This window comes from Geotrypetes seraphini, chromosome 8 (assembly GCF_902459505.1).
Source record: "Geotrypetes seraphini chromosome 8, aGeoSer1.1, whole genome shotgun sequence".
NCBI lineage: Eukaryota > Metazoa > Chordata > Amphibia > Gymnophiona > Dermophiidae > Geotrypetes > Geotrypetes seraphini.
This window is the reverse complement of record NC_047091.1, coordinates 145991494-146016601: the sequence shown is the minus strand read 5'-3', so window position 1 is coordinate 146016601 and position 25108 is coordinate 145991494. Positions and strand designations below refer to the sequence as shown.

At 48.3% G+C, this 25108-nt stretch overlaps 1 protein-coding gene across 7 annotated transcripts in view; it reads left to right on the top strand.

Annotated features, from left to right (window-relative positions):
• The window catches only part of PIWIL1 (piwi like RNA-mediated gene silencing 1), a 420330-nt gene that overhangs the window by 114842 nt on the left and 280380 nt on the right, over positions 1-25108 (top strand). For all 7 annotated transcript variants that reach the window (XM_033957205.1, XM_033957206.1, XM_033957208.1 and 4 more), the window contains exon 7: positions 8132-8212. In XM_033957205.1, coding sequence (XP_033813096.1) covers positions 8132-8212 — 81 coding nt within the window. The remainder of the gene's footprint in view (positions 1-8131; positions 8213-25108) is intronic.

Sequence of the window (25108 nt, the reverse complement as noted above, 5' to 3'; positions counted from 1 at the left end):
TCTAAATACGATTCAATATTTAAGTAGCAAGATTTTCGTGTTTCAGACTTCAGGTGCACAAAAGTTCTTGGCTTTACACTGAGATGTGGCCAGGCTACTGAAGGAGGCTTTGCTCCTGCATCCTCCAATACGACACCCTTTTCCATTGTGGAGTCTTAATCTTGTCATGTGGGCATTCTCTAAAGGTCCATATGAGCTGCTGGAACAGACATAATTATTAGACCTCATGGTTAAGATGGTGTTTTTAGTAGCGATCACATCAGTTTGGTGGGTGTCGGAACTGCAGGCTCTCATATGCAGAGAAAGTGGTTTCCAGATTTTATGTCAACCTGGAAGTATGGTTGCCTGCCTTCATTACCTCGGGACCCTGGGGGGAGGGGAGGGCGGGCAAAGTCCTGAAATTGCTGGATGTTTGCAGAATGCGTCTTTGTGATCTGAAAGTGACAAATGAGTTTGAACTGTCTGATCATCTTTTTGTGCTGGCAGGTGCAGCCTGTAAGGGTTGACCAGCTTCTAAAGTGGCCATTTCATCAACCTATTTTGGGAGCACAAAGTAACCATCCAGATCCCTGAATGCACATTCCACTAGGGGAGTAGCATCCTCCTGCTTGGAGGCTACAGCATTCTCTCCTGAAGAGATTTGCAGAGTGGCCACATAGTCCTCTATGTACTTTCACTTAACTTTTCAGAGTAGATGTGGCGACCAAATTGTACACAACCTTCAGATCCTCCGTTCTTTCAGCAGGCTCATCTGTCCCACCCTAAATTCTGGGTACTGCTTTGATATTTCTCAAGAGTTCAGAAATGAGATGCTTATCCCAGGACAAGCAGGCAGGTATTCTCACTAGTGGGTGACGTCATCTGACGGAGCCCCGATGCGGACGTCTCACAAGCATACTTGCTTGTAGAAACTTTAGAAGTTTCGAGTCGCCCACACCACGCATGCGTGAGTGCCTTCCCGCCCGATGCACCGGGTGTGTCTCCTCAGTTCTTACTTTTCTGCGGAGCCGAGAAGTCAGTCTTCGACTCTCTGCGCGAAGTAACTTCACTTGTGCCTTCTAAGTCCACGGTTTTGGGTCCTTTTTACTCATCATCGTTGGTTTATGTCATGTTTTCTTATTTTTCAAAAAAAAAAAATAAATTTTTTTTCCTTCCGTTCGACCGGCAGGCCATGTGGCCGCGGCCCCACAGCTTCGATCTAGCGGCGGAGCTTTTTCGGCCTATGTCCTGGCCTATCACTGGTTGATACACTATCATCGAGGTGGCGACCAAGAAGCTGTCGGACCACGAGAAGTCTTTCCAGTCAATTCTCCGTCCGAAGCCCAAGCCTGCTCCTTCTCGTCCATCACGCCCGCCTTTGATCTACCAGCGGCGTTACCCACCGAAACAGGCACCTACCATCCGTCAGCCTGTTAAGAGACAGCACACGCAGAAGCAGCAGCAAAAACCTCAAACTTCTGCTGTCCCCAAGGCTCCTCAGCCTTTTTGACTGTCTCGTAGAGAGCATAACTGCCATCGTTCTGCCCTTCCCTGTTTTTCCCATCGGAGGTCGTCTCCATCATTTTTACCATCGATGGACGACTATTACCACCTACCTCTGGGTCCTTTCCATCGTAAGGGAGGGATACTTTCTTCAGTTCCACCAAGTTCCTCCGGAACATCCTCCAAGAGAGTATCCTTCCAACTTAATCCAGACCACCCTTCTTCTTCAGGAAGCTCAGGCTTTGCTCTGGCTCTGGGCTGTCGAGCCGGTCCCTTTGGACCAACAGAACAAGGGTTTTTACTCCCTGTAGTTCCTTGTTCCGAAGAAGATGGGCGATCTGTGACCTATTTTGGACCTCAGGGTGCTCAACAAGTTTCTGGTCAAAGAGAAGTTTTGCATGTTAACTCTGGCTTCTCTATATCCCCTCTTCGAGCAGAACGACTGGTTATGCTCTCTGGATCTCAAGGAGGTCTACACTCATATTCCCATCTATCCGGCCTCTCGACAATACCTCAGATTTCGGGTGGGACATCTTCATCTTAAATACAGAGTGCTTCCTTTCGGCCTGGCTTCGTCTCCCAGAGTCCAAGTGCCTGGTTGTAGTGGCCGCAGCACTCAGGAACCACGGTCTCCAGGTGTTTCCCTACCTCGACGACTGGCTCATCAAGGATTCCACATCTCAGGGAGTTGTCCAGGCAACCCAAAGGACGATTTGGTTTCTGCAGAATCTGGGGTTTGAGATCAACTTTCCAAAATCCCATCTGCAACCTTCCCAGACTCTTCCCTTCATAGGAGCTGTTCTGGATACCCTTCGACTCAGGGCATTCCTTCCTCCGCAACGCCTGGATGCTCTTCTTCGTCTTTGTCATTCAGTGTCCTCTTGCCTGTCCATCTCGGCGAGACACATGATGGTTCTTCTGGGCCACATGGCCTCTACAGTGCACATGACTCCTTTTGCCAGACTTCATCTCAGAATTCCTCAGTGGACCCTGGCATTTCAATGGACGCAGGTATCCGACCCTCTGACTCGCCACATCCAGGTCACTCCTACTCTGACAGTCTCTTCGCTGGTGGATGCTCTCTTCCAATCTCTCCAGAGGTTTGCTGTTTCACACGCCTCCCCATTAGAAGGTTCTCACAACAGACTCCTTGACTTATGCTTGGGGGGCTCATCTGGATGGTCTGCGCACTCAAGGCTATTGGACCAGTGCAGACCGCCTGTGTCACATCAATCTACTGGAACTCAGAGCGATTTTCAATGCTCTCAATGCTTTTCAGCATCTCCTTCACGACATGGTGGTTCTCATTCGCATGGACAACCAGGTCGCCATGTATTATGTCAACAAACAGGGAGGCACGGGATCTGCCAGGAAGCTCTGAAAGTTTGGGATTGGGTAATTCGCCACAACACCTTCCTCAAAGCTGTCTACATTCAGAGGGTGGACAATGTCTTGGCGGACAACTTGAGTCGTCTTCTACAGCCTCACGAATGGACTCTACATTCCACGCCCCTTCATCATATCTTCTCTCTGTGGGGAACGCCTCAGATAGACCTCTTTGCAGCCCCCTAGAACTTCAAACTGCCTCAGTTCTGCTCCAGGATCTACACTCCTCACCTCTTCGAGGCAGATGCTATTCTTTTGGACTGGAGGAATCTCTTTCTATATGTGTTTCCTCCGTTTCCTCTTATTCAAAAGACTCTGGTCAAGCTCAAGTCCGACCGGGCCACCATGATTCTGATTGCTCCTCGGTGGTCCAGGCAGCCTTGGTACTCCCTTCTTCTACAACTCAGCAGCAGGGAGCCCTTCCTTCTACCAGTGTTTCCATCTCTGCTTACGCAGCATCAGGGATCTCTGCTTCATCCCAACCTGCAGTCGCTATACCTGACAGCTTGGTTCCTCTCAAAGTAACCCCCCTTCAGTTTTCACAAGCTGTGCGGGATGTTTTAGAAGCTTCCCGGAAGCCTGCTACCAGGCAATGCTATTCCCAAAAATGGACTAGATTTTCTACTTGGGTGTTTTTCTCATCATAAGGAACCTCAACATGCCTCCTTATCCTCTGTTTTGGACTATCTTTTGCACTTATCTCATTCTGGCCTCAAGTCTACATCGATCCTAGTCCATTTGAGTGCAATTGCTGCTTTCCATCAGCCTCTTCAAGGGAAACCATTTTCTGCTCATCCTATGATTTCCAGATTCATGAAAGGACTTTTCCATGTCAACCCTCCCCTCAAACCACCTCCAGTGGTTTGGGACCTCAATGTTGTTCTTTCTCAGCTTATGAAGCCTCCATTTGAACCTCTTAACAAGGCTCCTCTGAAGTATCTTACTTGGAAGGTGGTGTTTCTCATTGGCCTCACTTCTGCTTGTAGTGTTAGTGAGCTTCAAGCATTGGTTGCGGATCTCCCTTTTACAGTGTTTCATCATGACAAGGTGGTCCTTCCCAAATTCCTCCCCAAAGTGGTCTCAGAATTTCATCTGAATCAATCCATTGTTCTTCCAGTGTTTTTTCCAAAGCCTCATTTTCACCCTGGAGAATCAGCTCTTCATACTCTGGACTGTAAACGTGCTTTGGCGTTCTATCTGGAACGCACCAAGCCACACAGAACTGCTCCTCAACTTTTCATCTCCTTTGATCCGAACAAGTTGGGACGCCCTATCTCTAAGCGTACCATCTCTAACTGGATGGCGGCTTGTATCTCTTTCTGCTATGCCCAGGCTGGATTACCCCTTCACAGTAAAGCCACAACCCATAAGGTCAGAGCAATGGCAGCCTCTGTAGCCTTCTCAGATCGACACTGATTGAGGAGATTTGTAAGGTTGCTACTTGGTCCTCGGTTCATACCTTCACTTCTCATTATTGTCTGGATACTTTCTCCAGACAGGATGGACAGTTTGGCCAAACAGTGTTACAGAATTTATTCTCCTAAGTTGCCAACTCTCCCACCATCCCATTGTGGTTAGCTTGGAGGTCACCCACTAGTGAGAATACCTGCCTGCTTGTCCTGGGATAAAGCAATGTTACTTACCGTAAAAGTTGTTATCCAGGGACAGCAGGCAGCTATTCTCACGTCCCACCCACTTCCCCTGGGTTGGCTTCTCTGCTAGCTATCTGAACTGAGGAGACACGCCCGGTGCATCGGGCGGGAAGGCACTCGCGCATGCGCGATGTGGGCGACTCGAAACTTCTAAAGTTTCTACAAGCAAGTATGCTTGTGAGACGTCCGCATCGGGGCTCCATCGGATGACGTCACCCACTAGTAAGAATAGCTGCCTGCTGTCCCTGGATAACAACTGTTACGGTAAGTAACATTGCTTTATAGTACTAGAAGGAAAGATTAAGGTCTGTATATAGTAACTTAGTAAGTGATAGCATCTTGTCTGCCCAATAGTTACACTCATTATACGTTATATTCATGGTTAAATTCTTTTCTTTAATATTTCTAGTCAATAGACCATAGAGGTCCATCTGGTATTGGCTTTAGGTTCCCACTCCTGGTGTTGCTATTGAAGCACACTCCAGCCTATCCTAACCAACCTGTCACAAGCTTCTATCAAAGCCCTCCTCAGCTCAACCTAAACCAAATCACCTTATATGGGATTGCCCAGTACCAGCCTTAGTTTGTTTTATACCACTCATTTTCTAATTAGAGATCCTCTGTGTTCATCTCACGCTTTTTTAAATTCCATTACCGTTTTCATCTCCACTACCTCCCTCGGAAGGGCATTCCAAGCATTTTACCACCCTCTGTGTAAAAAAAATTTTCTAACATTGCTCCTAAGTTTGCCACACCACAACCTCAATTCATATCCTCTAGTTATACCATTTTCCTTTCTCTGGAAAAGATTTGTTTCTATATTAATACCTTTCAAGTATTTAAACGTCTGCATCATATCTCCCCTTTCCCTCCTCTCCTCTCTCCCCTGTCCCCTGTCCCTCCTCTAGAGTATACATATTCAGGTTTTCCAATCTCTTCTTGTACATCTTTTGGTGCAAGCTCCATACCATTTTCATCACTTTTCTCTGGACCGCATTGTCTTTTTACATCCTTAGCCAGATACAGCCTCCCAACTGAACCCAGAACTCCAGGTGGGGCCTCGCCAATGACCTGTACAGGGGCATCAACCACTTCCTTTCTTCTGCTGGTTATGCCTCTTTCTATACAGCCCAACATCCTTCTGGCTACAGCCACTGCCTTGTCACATTGTTTTGTTGCCTTCAGATCCTCAGACACTGTCATCCCAAGGTCCTTCTGCCCATCTGTGCATATCAGCCTCTTACGTCTCAGCACATACTGTTCCCTTGGATTTCTACTCCCAAGTGCATTACTCTGCACTTTGCATTAAATTTTAGTTGCCAAACATTACACCATTACCATTCTAATAATTTTTGCAGATCTTTTTCTTGTTTTCCACTCCCTCTGGGGTGTTCACTCTTACAAATCTTGATATCATCTGAAAAAAAGACAAACCTTACCTTCTAAACCTTCAGCAATGTCGCTCACAAATATATTGAACAGAATTGGCCCCAACACTGATCCTCGTGGCACTTTACTACTCACTTTTCCTTCCTCTGAGCGAATTCCATTAACTACCACCCTCTGGCATATGTCTATTAGCCAGTTTCTAATCCAGTTCATCATTTTGGGTCCTAACTTCAGCTGGTCAAGTCTGTTTATGAGCAACCTATGAGGAATTGTGTTGCTTTGCTGAAATCTAAGTAAATTTATATCTCGCACACTTCCTTGATCTGGTTACCCTGCCAAAGAATTCAATCAGATTTGTTTGGCACGATTTACCTTTAGAAAGCCATGTTGTCTCAGGTCTTGTAACCCATTTGATTCTAGGAGTTTCACTATCCTCTCCTTCATGCAACACTTCTATTATTTTTCCAATAACCAAAGTGAGGCTTATTGGTCTGTAGTTTCCCACTTCATTTCTGTGACCACTTTTGTGAAGAGGAACCTCATCTGCTCTTCTCTAGTTCCATGGACCACTCCTGTCTCCAGGAATTTATTGAACAAATCTTTTAAGTGGAGCTGCCAGAACCTCTGAGACCTCTCAATATCCGTCTGGTCCCGTGGTTTCGTTCACCTTCAATTTTTCCAGTTCATAAATGCGTTCTTTCGTGAACTGCTCAGTATCCACGACATTCTCGTGTAATTTTGTCAGCCAGTCATGGTCCTTCTCTAGGATATTCTTCCTTGAATACAGAACAGAAGTTAGCTCTGAGAATTGCTGTACTATTAGCATGTGTTCCCATCAAGGCTTTGTCCCAGAAAATGACCCCTCTTAGCTAGTCACTGGTTCAAAACAACTATATGGTTCAATATTAAGCCAAACCCTTATTCAAATGGTCCAATAGCAAGCCAAATCCTTAAGCTCACTTTACTACAGAGTTAAGCAGACAAGGATACAGGATCTAAACTCAGAGCACCACTTTCCACTGAGCGAACACAGAAATAGCAAAATCTCACTTTAGCAGAGCAGAACATAGTAACATAGTAGATGAAGGCAGATTAAGACCCAAATGGTCCATCCAGTCTGCCCAACCTGATTCAATTTAAATTTTTTCTTCTTAGATATTTCTGGACAAGAATCCAAAGCTCTACCCGGTACTGTGCTTGGGTTCCAACTGCCAAAATCTCAGTCAAAACCTACTCCAGCCCATCTACACCCTCCCAGCCATTGAAACCCTCTCCAGCCCATCCTCCCTCAAATGGCCACATACAGACTCAGACCATGCAAGAAACAACACAAGATTTAAAGTCCCATGCTGCTTTCACTAGAGTAGTGCCCAGATTTTAAACCTGAAGCTTATTGTAAGGTCAGACTTTAGAACATGAGCTTGCTAAAAAGTCAGGCTGGAAAACAGTTAACAGTTACTTATCTTGCTAATCTTTTTTTCTAGTAAATAGGCACCTCATTCCTGAATCACCACCCTGTCAGATGTTCATTAGCCTGCTTACTGCCTCAGCTGAGCCTGGAAGCCTAGTTTTCTTGTTTCTTTCATTTATCAAATAATGACAAGCATAGCAGAACAAAGTGCTACTTCATTGCATTCAGGAGGTATGCTTCTGAACCCTAAAAACTGTTAGTGTGGGTGGCTAGTTCGCTCTACCTTGTTATATGTTTAAATGTTTATATGTTCAGTGGTTCATGTTTTCATTATTATGTGTTATGAGCAGAACAAACCTGTTCCAATCTCTTCTTGTACGTCTTTTGGTGGAAGCCCCATACCGTTTTCATCACTTTTCTCTAGACCACAGTCTTTTTATATTCTTAGCCAGATACAGCCTCCCAACTGAACCCAGTACTCCAGGTGGGGCCTCGCAAACGACCTGGCGAGGGCATATCTCCATACCCCTCCCTTTTCAGTTTCCTCTCTAGGGCTGACCATGTGCTTTGATACAAACTGAGTAATAACAGGACAGCCCAGTGAGATGGGAGGTAGAGTGAAAAAATGCTAATGAGGCTTTCTACACATATCTTGTGGGAAGGGATTGACAAACCCATTATGCTAATTTTGGCAATTTACATGTAGTATCTGTAAAATTCTACTGCACTTTAGGAATGTAAGGTGCTATATTTTTAGTCAAGTTGAATGTTCGATAAATTAAAAACTGTGTTTGTGTTTTCATTTTTTTAGACTTTTGAAGATGATGAACTTGCAGCAGATTGGACGCAATTATTATAATCCAAATGACCCCGTTACAGTTGCAGCTCACAGGTTTGTAAAATTTAAGAATCTGAAGTTGTTTAAAATGGACAACTGTTTTTTTATAATAAAATCTTGAGCAATTTAAACCATGTTCAGGACTAGATTATAGACTTATTCAGTCAAATGTGCCTATTTAATTGTGATACCCGAAGTTGTAAGCTTTATTTGCTCAGCCAAAATACATGTTTTTCTTTCCTAAGAGATATACTATTAAAGAAAAATTCTGCCATGGACAACTGATGTTGTTCACTCACTGTTTCACTCCCCTCCTCTTAATTTGGGGAGAAATGTATTTATCCCAGGACAAGCAGGCAGCATTAAATGTAAGGCATTACAGCAGTTGATGAACTCAGCTGCGAGGTTGATTCTCGGTATTTCACGCAGAGAACATGTTACCCTGGTACTAAAGCAGTTGCACTGGCTTCCAGTGGCACAAAGGGTTTCCATTGAATTTTCAAGCTCTGTGGGAGGTGTACCAGCCGAGGAGGAATCTGAGGTCTGAGGGTACTAAGAGATTGACCTCTATGACGGAGAAAACTGTTAGATATGCTAAATCTAGAACGGCAATGATGTTTGTGGTGGGAGTAAAATTATGGAACTCACTCCCTGGCGTCCTGAGGACCTGTTCTGACCATTTACAGTTTAGAAAAATGTTGAAGACAACTGTATGTGGAGGCTTTTCTCTGAAACTTTGTTAGTAGGTATATTTACTAAGAAACTTGAACTGTGATCATTGCACTATATATACTTAGTGAAGATCGACAACATATAATTTCCTCCAGCTTTTGATGTTATTTTTAGTGGATTAAGCTATTATGTGATTGCACTGTAATTGAAAGTATTTTGTAATTGTACTGTCTTTGAACTATTATGAATGTTTTGATTGTTAATCGCTTAGTCAGGTGGTCTAGAAATTTTAGAAATAAATAAAAAAATAAATATTGTCACTTGTGGGAGATATCATTCATGGAGCCTGGTAAGGACAGTGTTAGTGTACTGTTACTTCAAAAAAATTTTAAGCTATGAGGCTACCCGTACCACGCATGCGCCAGTGCCTTCCTGTCTGATTGCTCGTGGTACATCAGTTCTTAGTCTTATGCGGAGTTAAGAAGTTTGTTCTTGGAGTCTCTAAGTGTGTTGTGTTCGACTTGTTTTTGCCTTCCTGTTCATTTTTCTTCATTCTTTGATTTTCCTTTTCTCTTTCTGTTATCCCAGAAAGCTTTGTTTATTTTGACCAAATTATTCATTATCCCAGGACAAGCAGGCAGCATATTCCCACACATGGGTGATGTCACTGACGGAGCCCCGCAGCGGACAGCCTCGAAAGCAAACTTGCTTGAAGATCTCGATCTTTCGAGGACTGCACCGCGCATGCGCGCGTGCCTTCCCGCCCGAACTAGGGGGCGCATCTCCTGAGAGGATCCTCAGTTCGTTATTTTCCGCGGAGACAAGAAGACACGTTTTTCTTCGGCTCTGCAGCGATATTGCCTTCTCTTCACCGCGGCTGTTTCTTTTTTTCACAAAAGTTCGGTCGCTGTGCTAGTTATTCTTTCTTTCTTCTTTTAAAAAAAAAAAAAAATTATTTTATTTTTACTGCTTTCGCTAGTCCGGCCGGTGAGTCTTGGGCCTAGGCCCAATTGCTCCTTCCGTTCGACATGGACTTTATTTTTTCTATGTCCCGGCCTCTTACCGGGTTTAAACATTGTCGTCAGTGCAATCGTGTGATTATCCCAGGATAAGCAGGCAGCATATTCTTGACTGATGGGTGACGGCACCAACGGAGCCCCGGTACGGACAATTTTAGAGTGATTTCACTCTAAGAACTTGGAAAGTTCTAGTAGGCCGCACCGTGCACGCGCGAGTGCATTCCCGCCTGACAGAGGCGCGCGGTCCCCAGTTTCTTAGTTTCCGCGGAGCTAAGAAGACGCGTCTCTTTCAACGGCTGTTGAAAGGTTTTTTTATCCCAGGACAAGCAGGCAGCATATTCTTAACGTATGGGTGACGTCACCGACGGAGCCCCGGTACGGACCTTTTTAACTAGAAAGTTCTAGTTGGCCGCACCGCGCATGCGCGAGTGCCTTCCCGCCCGACGGAGGAGTGCGTGGTCTCCAGTTTCTTCGTTTCCGCGGAGCGAAGAAGACGCATGTGGTATTCAACGGCTGTTGAACACTCCTTTTTTGCCTTCCCGCTCGCGTTATTCTGATTTTTTTCTGCTTTTTTCCTTCGGGTTTTCTGTTTTCTTTCTAATCTACAAAAAAAAAAAAAAAAAAAACTTTATTTTTTCCTTTATTTTTCAACAGGCCCCGGCGGGGCCTGTTGCCATCATACAAGCCTCCGGCTTTGATTTCGCTGAGGCCGTATTTCCCTTCATGCCCCCTCAGCCGGGTTTTAAGAAGTGCCAGCGGTGTGCACGCCCGATTTCCCTTTCGGACCCACACAACTGGTGCCTACAGTGCTTGGGTCCGGAACATCGGGCTGACACCTGCACCCGCTGCGCGACTCTTCAAAAACGCACACTTAAAAAATAGACAAATTCAGCAGAATCTCCTCTTCGGCACCGGTTCTGCTATGGATCCGACCCCGACGTCGACGGCACCGCCGAAATCGGCACCGTCAACATCGACACCACCTGATCCTTCTGCGGGGTCGATGGCGCCAGGTAAGCCGGCTAAGAAGCCTTCCACTTCCCTCGAGCGCCCTCCAGCCACGGCGGTGACACCGGTCCTTCCGACGTCCCGCAAGTCCCTTAAGCGCTCCGCTCCGATAACGGTGAGTGCCTCTTCATCGGCCTCCTCATCACCGGAGCGTAGAGCGGCACCTATGGTACCGAAGAAAAGTAAAACGGTACCGGTGCCCCCATTGGAGGACCGTATCTCGGCCATCCTCCAGACTAAATTACAGGAACAACTCCAACACCAGCTTCAGGAACTGCTTCCAACCCTGCTGGCACCACTCCTTCCGGTACCGGTCCGGCCCGAGCCTCGCACCACTACGCCAGTGGCCACCCCCTCGGTACCGATGAACACTTCGATGCCGGTCTTATCGGCACAGCCTACACTACAGACCTGCACGGCGGAGGACCCATCCCGACCCCAAGATCGACATCGATCGTCTCGGGACCGGGATCGACACCACTCCTCCCGGGACGGAGATCGGCACCGGTCTTCATCCCCCGGCACCGTATCCATGAGATCTGGCAAGTCCCTTTCTAAAACCCGCCATGCTGAGCCGGCCATCAGGGACCCTGACTTATGGGAGCAATCCCCACTCGGTACCGAGGAGGATGCCTCTTCCACTGATGAGGAACCCTCCATGGCTGAATCCACCTCCAAACCCGAGCAGTCCTCATTTACAAAATTCCTTCGGGAGATGTCTGGGGCTCTTTCCATCCCACTTGAGTCCGACTCCAAGAAGTCCCAGGCCTTTCTAGAAGCCTTGGACTTCGACCAACCCCCCAAGGAATTTCTCAAACTCCCCGTCCATGATATTCTGCGGGAGACGTTTTATAAAAACTTGGAGAACCCCCTTACTGTTCCAGGTGCCCCTAAGAAACTGGACAGTTTATACCGGGTCATCCCTATCCCGGGATTTGATAAACCCCAGTTGCCACATGAGAGCCTCCTGGTAGAATCCACTCTCAAAAAATCTCATGGTTCCAGTGTCTATGCCTCCACCCCTCCTGGCAGAGAGGGTAAAACGATGGATAAATTTGGAAAGCGCCTATACCAGAATGCCATGCTGGCTAGCAGAGCCAACAATTACTCCTTTCATTTTTCTTTTTATATGAAATATCTGGTACAACAACTTTCTGCTCTGCAAAAGTACATCCCTGAACGCAAGGTCCCATTGTTTCAGCAACAAATTTCCACCCTCCTTCAGCTTAGGAAGTTCATGGTACGCTCAATCTATGACTCCTTCGAGCTCTCCTCCCGTGCCTCTGCTCTGGCAATTGCCATGCGACGCCTTGCCTGGCTGAGAGTATCTGACCTGGATGTCAACCACCAAGACCGCCTTGCCAACGCGCCCTGTCTTGGTGATGAACTTTTTGGGGAGTCTCTAGATACCACCACACAAAAACTTTCGGCTCATGAGACGAGATGGGACACCCTCATTAAGCCTAAAAAGAAGACTCCGCCGACACGACCATACAGACCTCAGTCTTCTTACCAACGTCGCTTTTCTGCTAGGCCACTGAATCCTCCTCAACAGCAATCTCGTCGGCCTCGCCAACAACAACAACACTCTCAGGCTCGCTCGCAATCTCACCAGACAGCTAAGCCTCTCCCTCAAACTAAGCCTCCTCAACCCTTTTGACGCCTTTCTCCAGGGCATAGCCAGTCTCCATCCCTCGCTGCCTCTGCCTCAACCTATCGGGGGCCGCCTCACCATCTTTCTACGACGCTGGGAGGCCATCACATCAGACCTGTGGGTTCTAAACATCATCCGTCACGGATACTCACTAAGGTTTCAGACTCTTCCTCCAGACCATCCTCCCGTAGAGTCTGCTTCTCACTCCTCCCAAACTCCTCTCCTCCTCAGGGAGGTCCAATCCCTCCTCCTTCTCAATGCCATCGAAGAAGTTCCACCAGACCAAAGAGGTCAGGGATTTTACTCCCGCTACTTCTTGGTACCCAAGAAAACAGGGGATCTTCGTCCTATCCTCGATCTCAGGAACCTCAACAAGTGTTTGGTCAAGGAAAAATTCAGGATGCTCTCCCTTGCCACACTTTATCCTCTTCTGTCTCAACACGACTGGCTATGTTCCCTGGACCTCAAGGAGGCCTACACTCACATCCCAATCCATCAGGCTTCACGTCGCTACCTCCGATTCCAGATACTGAATCACCACTATCAGTACAAAGTGCTACCCTTTGGTCTCGCATCATCACCCAGGGTGTTCACCAAGTGCCTGATTGTGGTAGCAGCCTGTCTCAGGTCCCACAACCTTCAAGTGTTCCCCTACTTGGACGATTGGTTGGTGAAAGCAACAACCTCACCACTTGTGCTGCAATCAACTCACCACACCATCTCTTTCCTCCATCTCTTGGGGTTCGAGATCAATTATCCCAAGTCGCATTTGCTTCCCACGCAGCGCCTTCAGTTCATCGGAGCACTTCTCGATACCAACCTCATGAGAGCGTTCCTTCCTGCCGACCGGCACCGGACACTACTTCACCTCTGTCGACAGGTGTTCCTGCAACCATCCATCCCTGCTCGCCAGATGATGATTCTTCTGGGTCACATGGCCTCGACAGTCCATGTAGTTCCTCTGGCGCGACTCCATCTGAGGATACCGCAATGGACCCTCGCCAACCAATGGTCACAAACCAGGGATCCTCTTTCTCATCCCATCTCTGTGACATCGTCTCTTCAGCGATCTCTTCAATGGTGGTTGAACTCCTCAAATCTTTCCAGGGGCCTCCTTTTGCATCCACCCCCTCATTCCATGATCATCACCACAGATGCCTCCCCCTATGCATGGGGAGCCCACATAGGGGATTTACGCACCCAGGGACTCTGGACCCCTCAGGAGCGTCAACATCATATCAATTTCCTGGAACTCAGAGCCATGTTTTATGCTCTCAAGGCCTTCCAGCACCTTCTCTATCCTCAGGTTCTTCTCCTGTGCACGGACAACCAGGTCGCCATGTACTACATCAACAAGCAAGGCGGCACCGGATCTCGTCCCCTTTGTCAGGAAGCCCTCCGAATTTGGACCTGGGCCACAGACCACAATCTTTACCTCAAAGCGGTCTATATCCAGGGCGAACAGAACTCCCTGGCCGACCAGCTCAGCCGCATCCTTCAGCCTCACGAGTGGACCCTGGATCCTCCCACTCTCCACTCCATCTTTGCTCGCTGGGGCACCCCGCAGGTGGACCTCTTTGCAGCTCCTCACAACCATCAGCTGCCCCAGTTCTGCTCCAGACTCTTCTCTCCACATCGTCTGGCCCCGGATGCATTCCTACTCGACTGGACGGATCGGTTCCTCTATGCCTTCCCTCCACTTCCTTTGATGTTGCGGACCCTGTTCAAACTCCGCAAGGACAGAGCCACCATGATTCTCATCGCCCCTCGGTGGCCCAGGCAACACTGGTTCTCCCTCCTACTCCAACTCAGCTCCAGGGAGCCCATTCCTCTTCCTGTATTTCCATCTCTGCTTACGCAGCAACGTCAGTCTCTGCTACATCCCAATCTGTCTTCCCTCCACCTGACAGCTTGGTTTCTCTCGGGCTGACCTCTCCAGGAAACCTGTCTCAGCCTGTCCGTCGCATTTTGGAGGCCTCCAGGAAACCCTCCACACTCCAATGTTACCATCAGAAATGGACCCGGTTCTCCTCTTGGTGCCTCCTGCATCATCACAATCCCACCTCATTGGCCGTGGAGACTGTACTGGACTATTTGCTCTCTCTGTCTAACGCTGGTCTCAAGTCTACCTCGATCAGAGTCCACCTCAGCGCTATCACTGCTTTTCACGAGCCTATCCTTGGAAAACCCCTCACGGCTCATCCTCTGGTTTCCCGGTTCATGAGAGGCCTCTTCAATATCAAACCACCTCTTCAGCCTCCCCCGGTCGTCTGGGACCTCAATGTGGTTTTGTCAGCCCTCATGAAACCCCCCTTTGAGCCTCTTGCTACTACCTCGCTCAAACTTCTCACATGGAAGGTGCTTTTCCTCATTGCCATCACCTCTGCCAGGAGGGTTAGTGAGCTACATGCACTGGTCGCCGATCCACCGTTCACTGTCTTTCATCACGACAAGGTGGTTCTGCGTACCCATCCAAAATTCCTTCCTAAGGTGGTTTCAGCCTTTCACCTCAACCAGTCCATCGTGTTACCTGTCTTCTTCCCAAAACCACATTCTCATCCTGGGGAACAGGCTCTGCACACGCTGGATTGTAAGCGTGCCCTGGCGTACTACCTTGACCGTACCAGGGCTCACCGCTCCTCTCCTCAACTCTTTCTGACCTTCGATCCTAACCGTCGGGGTCACCCTGTATCTAAACGAACGCTGTCCAATTGGCTTGCTGCCTGTATTGCGTTCTGTTATGCTCGGGCCGGCCTGTCACTGGAAGGAGCTGTCACGGCCCATAAAGTCAGGGCTATGGCTGCCTCTGTGGCTTTCCTCCGTTCCACGCCCATTGAGGAAATCTGCAGGGCGGCCACTTGGTCTTCAGTTCACACATTCACTACTCACTACTGTCTGGATGCCTTCTCCAGACGGGATGGACACTTTGGTCAATCTGTGTTACAAAATTTATTTTCCTAATGGCCAACCATCCCTCCCCCCTCTCTGTTAGCTTAGAGGTCACCCATACGTTAAGAATATGCTGCCTGCTTGTCCTGGGATAAAGCACAGTTACTTACCGTAACAGGTGTTATCCAGGGACAGCAGGCAGATATTCTTACGACCCACCCACCTCCCCGGGTTGGCTTCTTAGCTGGCTTATCCTAACTGGAGACCACGCACTCCTCCGTCGGGCGGGAAGGCACTCGCGCATGCGCGGTGCGGCCAACTAGAACTTTCTAGTTAAAAAGGTCCGTACCGGGGCTCCGTCGGTGACGTCACCCATACGTTAAGAATATCTGCCTGCTGTCCCTGGATAACACCTGTTACGGTAAGTAACTGTGCTTTCTGGTATCGCCTTCCCGCTCGCGTAAACCTCTGAGGGAATAATATTTCCTTCATTTTCTTTTCTTTTCTTTTAAACAAAACAAAAACAAAACACCTTGTTTTTTTGTTTCTTTCGGTTTTGCCCCGGCGGGGCCTGTTGCCACCATCGAGGCCTCGGCCTTCGATTTGGCAGAAGCCGTCTTCACGTTCATGCCCCCCCAACCCGGGTTTAAGAAGTGCCAGCGGTGTGCATGGCCCATTTCTCTCACCGACCCGCACAACTGGTGCTTACAGTGTCTGGGTCCAGACCATCGGGTGTCCATCTGCACCCGCTGTGCCACTTTAAAAAAGAGAACTTTGAAAAACCGTCAAATCCAACAACAGTTATTATTTGGTGCCGATATGTCTGATTCTACGGCACCGGCACCGACATCGGCCCCGTCTCAGTCGGCACCCACCTCGTCGACACCGCGCCGGCATCGCACCCTTCAGGTAAGCCGGCTAAGAAGCCTTCCCCGCTGGAGCGTCCTCTGGTTTCAGTAGCAGTGAGCCCAGTCCTGCCGACCTCGAGGCGCCCGCGGAAGCGCTCCGCCCCGATTGAGGTGAGCCCCTCGTCCTCGGGTTCCTCATCCTCGGGGCGTAGAGCGGCACCGCAGAAGAAAAAAGCGGTACCGGTGCCTTCGCTGGACGAGCGGATTGCTGCCGTCCTGCAGGTACAACTTAAGGAGCAGTTACAACAGCTCCTTCCTGCCTTATTGATACTGAGCCTTCCAGTCCCGGTCCGGTCTGAGCCACCGGTACCGACAGTGGAGCAGCCTCTATTGTCCGCGTCCACTTTGTCGGTACCGGTACATTCTGCTTCCTCAGCCTCCTGGCACCGGAACCGAGATCTCTCCACCAGGCTGTGCAAACTTCGGCACTGATACAGCCCTTAACATCTCCCGGTACCGTTTCCCAGAGGTCGGGTAAGTCGACACACAAAACCCGACACCTGGAACCCTCCACACCGGAGTCCCGGGACCGCATCTTCCAAGTTAGGGATCCTGATCTGTGGGGTGACTCCGAAGAGCCTCTTCTCTCTGAGGGGGAATGTTCATCTGGTGACGAGGATCCTTCTGCTTTAGATCCATCCTCTAAACCAGATGCAACCTCTTTCACCTCATTTCTGAAAGAGATGTGTGATTCTCTCTCTATTCCCTTGGAGGCCGAGTCCAAAAAATGCAAAGCGTTCCTTGATGCATTGGATTTTGACCAGCCTCCAAGGGAATTTCTGAAATTGCCTCTCCACGATATCTTGAGAGAGACTTTTTACAAGAATCTGGAGACGCCTTTAACCATCCCAGGAGCCCCTCGTAAACTGGACTCCTTATATAAAGTCATTCCTATTCCTGGGTTTGACAAACCACAACTTCCACATGAGTCTCTCTTGGTGGAATCCACTTTAAAAAAATCCACGGGAGCTAGCTTGTGTACGCCTCAGTCCCTCCTGGCAGAGAAGGTAAGGCCATGGATAAATTTGGCAAGAGGTTGTATCAGAATGCGATGTTGGCTAACAGGTCAGGGAATTATGCTTTTCATTTTTCATTTTATCTAAAGCATCTCATTCACAATCTGACTGCTTTTGAAAAGTACCTCCCTGACCGCAAGAGATCTGCGTTTCGCCAAACTTCTTCATCTCTCCTACAACTTCGCAAATTCATGGTCCGGTCGATCTATGACACATTTGAACTAACCTCTCAAGCCACGGCCATGTCGGTTGCCATGGCTCAGAGTCTCAGAACTTGATGTCAACCATTAAGATCGACTTGCCAATGCGCCTTGCTTAGGCGATGAGCTCTTTGGAGAATTTATGGACTCCACTACACAAAAACTCTTGGCTCATGAGACTCGGTGGGATACTCTCCTTAAAACTAAAAAGAAGACCCCACCTGCCAGGCCTTTTAGGCAGCAATCGGCCTACCAACGCCGCTATGTGGCTCGTCCTTTACCACTGGCTCCTCAACAGCCTAGACGTCAGCACCAACAACAACGGCAAACTCCTAGGCCAGCACAAGCCTCCTCCACCACAAAAGTCTACCCAACCCTTTTGACTTGGTTCTCCAGGGCATAGCCAGTGTTCTACCATCTGCCCATCTTCCACGACCCATAGGAGGACGTCTTGCTTTTTACATCAGCCGTTGGGAAATCATCACCTCGGATCAGTGGGTCCTCAATATCATCCACCACGGCTACTCTCTCAACTTTCAGACTCTTCCTACCCAAAGTCTGCCAAGAGAGTCTGCTTCGAACACTCCTCAGTCTTCCCTCCTTCTTCAAGAGGTTCAATCCCTCCTCCTTCTGAACGCCATAGAGGAGGTTCCTCTAGATCAAAAGGGGCAGGGATTTTACTCCCGTTATTTTCTGGTCCCCAAAAAAACAGGAGATCTCAGACCCATCCTAGATCTTCGCGATCTCAACAAATGCTTGGTCAAAGAGAAATTCAGGATACTTTCTCTGGTCACTCTTTACCCTCTTCTCAATCAAGGCGACTGGCTATGCTCCCTCGATCTCAAAGAGGCATATACTCACATACCGGTCAATCTGGCCTCCAGACAGTACCTCCGCTTCATGATCAATCATTGTCATTACCAATACAAGGTGCTGCCCTTCGGTCTTGCCTCCTCTCCAAGAGTGTTCACCAAATGTCTGATTGTGGTGGCTGCCTTTCTACGCTCTCACCACCTTCAGGTCTTTCCTTACCTGGACGACTGGTTAATCAAGGCCAATTCATCTCATACAGTACTCCTGGCCATCAACCAGACCATCCTGTTTCTGCAGCTTCTGGGGTTCGAGATCAATCTACCCAAATCTCATCTCATCCCCACTCAGAGACTTCAATTCATTGGAGCGGTGCTGGACACAGTCCTCATGAGAGCGTTCCTGCCGTCCAACCGTCTTCACACTCTTCAATCTCTATGTCAGCAGGTGCTTCCACAACGTTCCATCTCTGTCAAGCAAATGATGATACTCTTGGGTCACATGGCCTCCACAGTTCATGTCACACCATTCGCACGTCTTCACCTGCGCACTCCTCAATGGACCCTAGCTACCCAGTGGTCCCAAGCGACGGATCCTTGCTCACGACACATATTTGTGACATCATCTCTTCGTCAGTCTCTACAATGGTGGTTGATGTCCTCAAATCTCTCCAGAGGTCTTCTGTTCCATCTACCTCCTCATCAACTTGTCATCACCATCGACGCCTCCCCTTATGCCTGGGAAGCTCATTTGAACGAATTCCAAACTCAAGGACTTTGGACAGCCCAGGAAATGAAGCATCACATCAATTTCCTGGAACTCAGAGCGATGTTTTATGCCCTCAAGGCCTTTCAACATCTTCTCTTTCCTCAAGTCCTCCTGCTGTGCACAGACAATCAAGTTGCGATGTACTACATCAACAAGCAGGGTGGGACAGGCTCTCGCCTCTTGTGCCAGGAGGCCCAGAAGATTTGGGCTAGGGCCACAGATCACCAATTATTCCTGAAAGCTATCTACATTCAGGGAGAACAGAATTCCTTAGCGAACAAACTCAGCAGAATTCTCCAGCCTCACGAGTGGACTCTCGATCCTTTAACTCTACAGTCCATCTTCGCTCAGTGGGGCACTCCTCAGATAGACCTCTTTGCAGCTCCTCACAATCACCAGCTGCCCCTCTTCTGCTCCAGACTCTACTCTCCTCACCGTCTGGCAGCGGATGCATTTCTCCTCGATTGGTCCAATCTGTTCCTGTATGCTTTCCCTCCGCTACCTCTCATGTTACGAACCTTGTTCAAACTCAAGAGGGAACAGACCACCATGATTCTCATCGCTCCACGATGGCCCAGGCAACATTGGTTCTCCCTTCTACTTCAACTCAGTTCCAGGGAGCCTATGCTTCTTCCACTGTTTCCTTCTCTGCTTACACAACATCAGCAGACCCTTCTACATCCCAACCTCCAGTCTCTGCACCTGACATCTTGGTATCTCTCGTGCTGACTTCGAATGATACTCTTTTGTCTCAGCCCATTCGTTCTATTCTGGATGCCTCCAGGAAACCGGCCACTCTGCAATGTTACCATCAGAAGTGGACAAGATTTTCTTCCTGGTGTCTTCTTCATCATCATGATCCTACGTCCCTTGCAGTGGAGACCTTGTTGGATTACCTTCTTTCTTTGTCTGACTCTGGTCTCAAGTCTACTTCCATCAGAGTCCACCTCAGTGCTATTGCTGCTTTTCATGAGCCAGTTCATGGAAAACTCCTTTCAGCTCATCCTTTGGTTTCTAGATTCATGCGGGGTCTTTTCAATGTGAAACCACCTCTTAAAGCTCCCCCTGTAGTCTGGGATCTCAATGTGGTTCTCTCCGCCTTAATGAAGCCTCCGTTTGAACCTTTGGCTACGACTCCTTTCAAGTTTCTCACTTGGAAAGTGGTCTTCCTTATTGCTCTAACCTCTGCCAGGAGAGTCAGTGAGCTACATGCACTAGTTGCGGATCCACCTTTTACAGTCTTTCATCATGACAAGGTGGTTCTGCGTATACATCCAAAGTTTCTCCCTAAGGTTGTCTCTGAATTCCATCTCAACCAATCCATTGTTCTACTTGTCTTCTTTCCGAAACCTCACTCTCATTCTAGAGAACAGACGCTGCATACTTTGGACTGTAAGCGGGCTTTAGCTTACTATTTAGAGCGTACTAAGCCCCACAGATCATCTCCCCAATTCTTTCTGTCCTTTGATCCGAATAAATTGGGACGTCCTGTTTCTAAACGTATGTTGTCAAATTGGCTTGCAGCGTGCATTTCATTCTGTTATGCTCAGTCCGGACTGACACTGGAAGGTTCTGTCACGGCCCATGGAGTTCGAGCTATGGCAGCATCTGTGGCTTTCCTCCGTTCCACTCCTATTGAGGAAATCTGCAAAGCTGCTACTTGGTCCTCAGTTCATACTTTTACATCTCACTATTGTCTGGATGCATTCTCCAGACGGGATGGACACTTCGGCCAATCTGTTTTGCAAAATTTGTTTTCCTAATGGCCAACCTTCCCTCCATCCCTCTTTTTGTTAGCTTGGAGGTCACCCATCAGTCAAGAATATGCTGCCTGCTTGTCCTGGGATAAAGCACAGTTACTTACCATAACAGGTGTTATCCAGGGATAGCAGGCAGATATTCTTGCGTCCCACCCACCTCCCCGGGTTGGCTTCTTAGCTGGCTTATCCTAACTGGGGACCGCGCGCCTCTGTCGGGCGGGAAGGCACTCGGGCGTGCGCGGTGCGGCCTACTAGAACTTTCCAAGTTCTTAGAGTGCAATCACTCTAAATTTGTCCGTACCGGGGCTCTGTCGGTGCCGTCACCCATCAGTCAAGAATATCTGCCTGCTGTCCCTGGATAACACCTGTTACGGTAATTAACTGTGCTTTTCGGTCACCGATCCCCACTGCCGCTGTCTACGGTGCTTGGGTCCGACCCATTCACCCGAAGATTGTCATCGTTGCTTCACTCTCACTCCACGGGCCTTTCGCCGTCGGTGCGCCCAATTTTTTCAACTGTTTGGAGACATGGAGCAACCCTCGGATACGACCTCGACCTTGGCGGCTGCCCCGGTCTCGAAGGCTTCAACTCCGACGACCACGACCTCCACGGTCTTGAAGGCCTCGACCTTGGCTCCGGCTGGAGCTTTGGTCTCGAAGGCCTCGACCTTGCCGACTTCGGTGCCCTCGAAGTCAGTGACATCGGTGAAGTCTTCAGTGGGGGTTAAGTCTCCTGGTTCTCTTTCAGATGCCGTACCCAAGAAGCCACCAGAGTCCTCTTCACGCCGATCTTCTAAGCGTACCTCCAAGATAAGGGAATACTCACCTTCGAGGTCGCCCTCTTCGCAGCGTACTGCTGCACCTACGAGATCAGAAACTTCTGTCTTGGTGCCGATGCTGGAGGACATGCTCAAATCTATCTTGACCACTCAGATTTCCTCATTAGTAGCTCAATTGGTCCCGTCCTCGACCTTGCCTCGGGTGGATCAGCCTGTCACCCAACCAGAGCTTCCAGTGCCTCGAGGCCGATCCCGGACACCGAAGAGGATACCTTCCACTTATTCTTCCCCGGAATCCCCTCCTCCGAAGCATCGGTCGATGCATTCGAGGCATCTTGCTTCCAAGCTTCGAAGGGAGTCCTCTGCTTTGGATACCGAGACTTCTCTGCTTCATTGTTCGAAGTCGAAGCACGGATCTCGACACCACCGAGCATCGACCCGAAGTCCTTCTCGATCGAAGACTCCACCGTCGAAGCCAACTCGTCGAGACACTTCTCCTCAGACTTCGACTCATTCAGTGCCACGTACACCTGGTACTTCTCCATCCAGGAGTCTCAAGAGAAAACATTATCTTACTCCACCACATAGTACAGCTTCTTCTGTAACCTTACGGCTTGAGTCAGAACCATTCTCACCATATTCTAGAGAGGCTTCTCCTTCCTACTCAGCGCTTCCTAAATCTCGCAGTTTGTCTCCTGAGGAAGCATCTGATTCCAAATCCATTTCCTTTGCGAAATTTGTCTTTGATATGGGACAAGCTCTCAAACTGGATCTCCATTCAGATTCTAAGTATACTCCTGAATATCTAGCAGATATGGAGCTCCCTCATCCACCTAAAGAGTCCCTAGGATTATCAATGACTCCTGTGCTCAAACAAACTTTTATTCGTAACATGGAGACTCCTTATTCCATCACTGCCATTCCATCTAAATTGGAATCCCGTTATCGAACTGTTCCATGTACAGGGTTTGAAAAATCACAACTTTCTCATCAATCCTTGGTAGTCGAATCATCCTTAAAGAAAGCTCATCCTTCTAAAATCTACGCTTCAGTTCCTCCAGGCAGAGAAGGTCGTACCATGGATAAGTTTGGTCGCCGTCTATACCAGAACTCCATGATGGCAAATAGAGTTCTTAATTACAACTACATTTTTACATCTTATTTCAACCATTTTCTAAAAATATTACCATCTTTTTACCCGGATATTTCCACAACTCGTCTTTCAGAATTCAAACTCATCCTCAAGACACTTGCTCAATTACGACTCTTCATGTTACAAGCCTCCTATGATGCATTTGAATTATCTTCTAGAGTCTCTGCTTTTGCTGTAGCCATGCGTCGTTTGGCATGGCTCCGCATTGTAGACATGGATTCCAATCTTCAAGATCGTTTGGCAAATCTACCTTGTCAGGGGAATGAATTGTTTGATGACTCTATTGAAGCAGCTACTAAGCGTCTCTCAGAACATGAACGCTCTTTTGCTTCCCTCATTCGACCAAAACCTAAATCTACACCAACTAGAGGTTTTAAACAGACTCCACGTCGTTATCCTCAGAAAATGACTCCTGCTTTTTCCAAGCCTCCTCCTCGTCGTCCTCCCCAGCAACAGCGCCAACAAAAGTCTCAGACTCCTGTTGCCACCAAACCAGCTCAGTCTTTTTGACAGTCTCAGCCTGAGCATTCAAATCTCTCTGTTTCCCAATTCTCCCCTTCCCATAGGGGGTCGTCTTTCCACTTTTTATCACCAGTGGAAGCTCATCACATCAGATCTCTGGGTGCTTACCATCCTACGAGAGGGATACTCTCTTCGGTTCCTTCAGGTGCCTCCAGATCGCCATCCAAGAGAGTGTCCTTCCAATCAGTCGCACCTTCCCCTTCTACTTCAAGAAGCTCGGGCTCTTCTTCGCCTGCGAGCTGTAGAGGAAATTCCTCTTGCCCAGCGGAACTTAGGATTCTACTCCCGTTATTTTCTAGTTCCCAAGAAGATGGGGGATTTGCGACCTATCCTGGATCTCAGAGCTCTCAACAAATACCTGGTCAAAGAGAAATTTCAAATGCTCACTCTGCCGACTTTATATTCATTAATGGATCAAGGGGATTGGATGTGTTCCCTCGATCTCAAAGAGGCATATACTCATATCCCTATTCATCCAGCATTTCGCAAGTACCTCAGATTTCAAGTAGGAAACCTTCATCTGCAGTACCGAGTTCTCCCCTTTGGGTTGGCTTCTTCTCCCAGAGTTTTCACAAAATGTCTGGTGGTGGTGGCTGCAGCTCTTCGCAACCAGGGTCTCCAAGTATTTCCATACCTCGACGACTGGCTTATCAAAGCTCCCTCTTTTTCAGGGGTTATTGCAGCGACCCAACAGACTATTCTTTTTCTTCAAAGTTTGGGATTTCACATAAACTTTCCAAAATCTCAGTTGACTCCCTCTCAGTCTCTCCAGTTCATAGGAGCAACTCTGGACACTATCAATCTGAGAGCCTAGCTTCCACAACCACGTCAGGCTGCACGTCTTCAGATTTCTCATCAAGCCTTCCACCTTCCATCCGTTCCGGCACGAAAGATGATAGTTCTGCTCGGTCACATGGCTTCTACGGTTCATGTGATTCATTTTGCCAGACTTCACCTTCGTATTCCTCAATGGACACTGGCATCCCAATGGCAGCAAACCGTGGATCCACCATCTCAACTGATTTCCATAACTCCTTCATTGCGGAAGTCTCTCCGTTGGTGGATGCTCTCTTCGAATCTTTCCAGAGATTTGCTGTCCTCATCAAAAAGTCCTCACAACCGACTCGTCAACGTACGCTTGGGGGGCTCATGTGGACGGTCTCCGCACTCAGGGTCTATGGACTTCAGCAGACCGTCTGTGTCATATCAATCTGTTGGAACTCAGAGCGATATTCTATGCTCTCAAAGCCTTTCAACATCTCCTTCACGACATGGTGATTCTTGTACATACAGACAACCAAGTAGCCATGTATTATGTCAACAAACAGGGAGGGACGGGATCTCACTCCCTCTGTCAAAAAGCTCTGAAATTGTGTCATTGGGCAATTCTTCACAACATCTACCTCAGAGCTGTTTACATTCAGGGTCAACACAATTATTTGGCGGACAAATTGAGTCGTCTTCTACAGCCTCACGAATGGACACTCAATTCTCCTACTCTTCGCCAAATCTTTGCCCGTTGGGGGACTCCACAGATAGATCTGTTTGCGTCACCTCTCAACTTCAAACTGCCTCAATTTTGCTCCCGCATTTACACTCCTCAACGTCTCGAAGCGGATGCGTTTCTACTAGACTGGAGGAATCAGTTCCTTTATGCCTTTCCTCTGTTTCCTCTGATTCTCAGGACTCTAGTCAAACTGAAGTCAGAACATGCCACCATGATTCTGATTGCTCCTCGGTGGCCCAGACAACCTTGGTTCTCCCTTCTACTTCAACTCAGCATCAGGGAGCC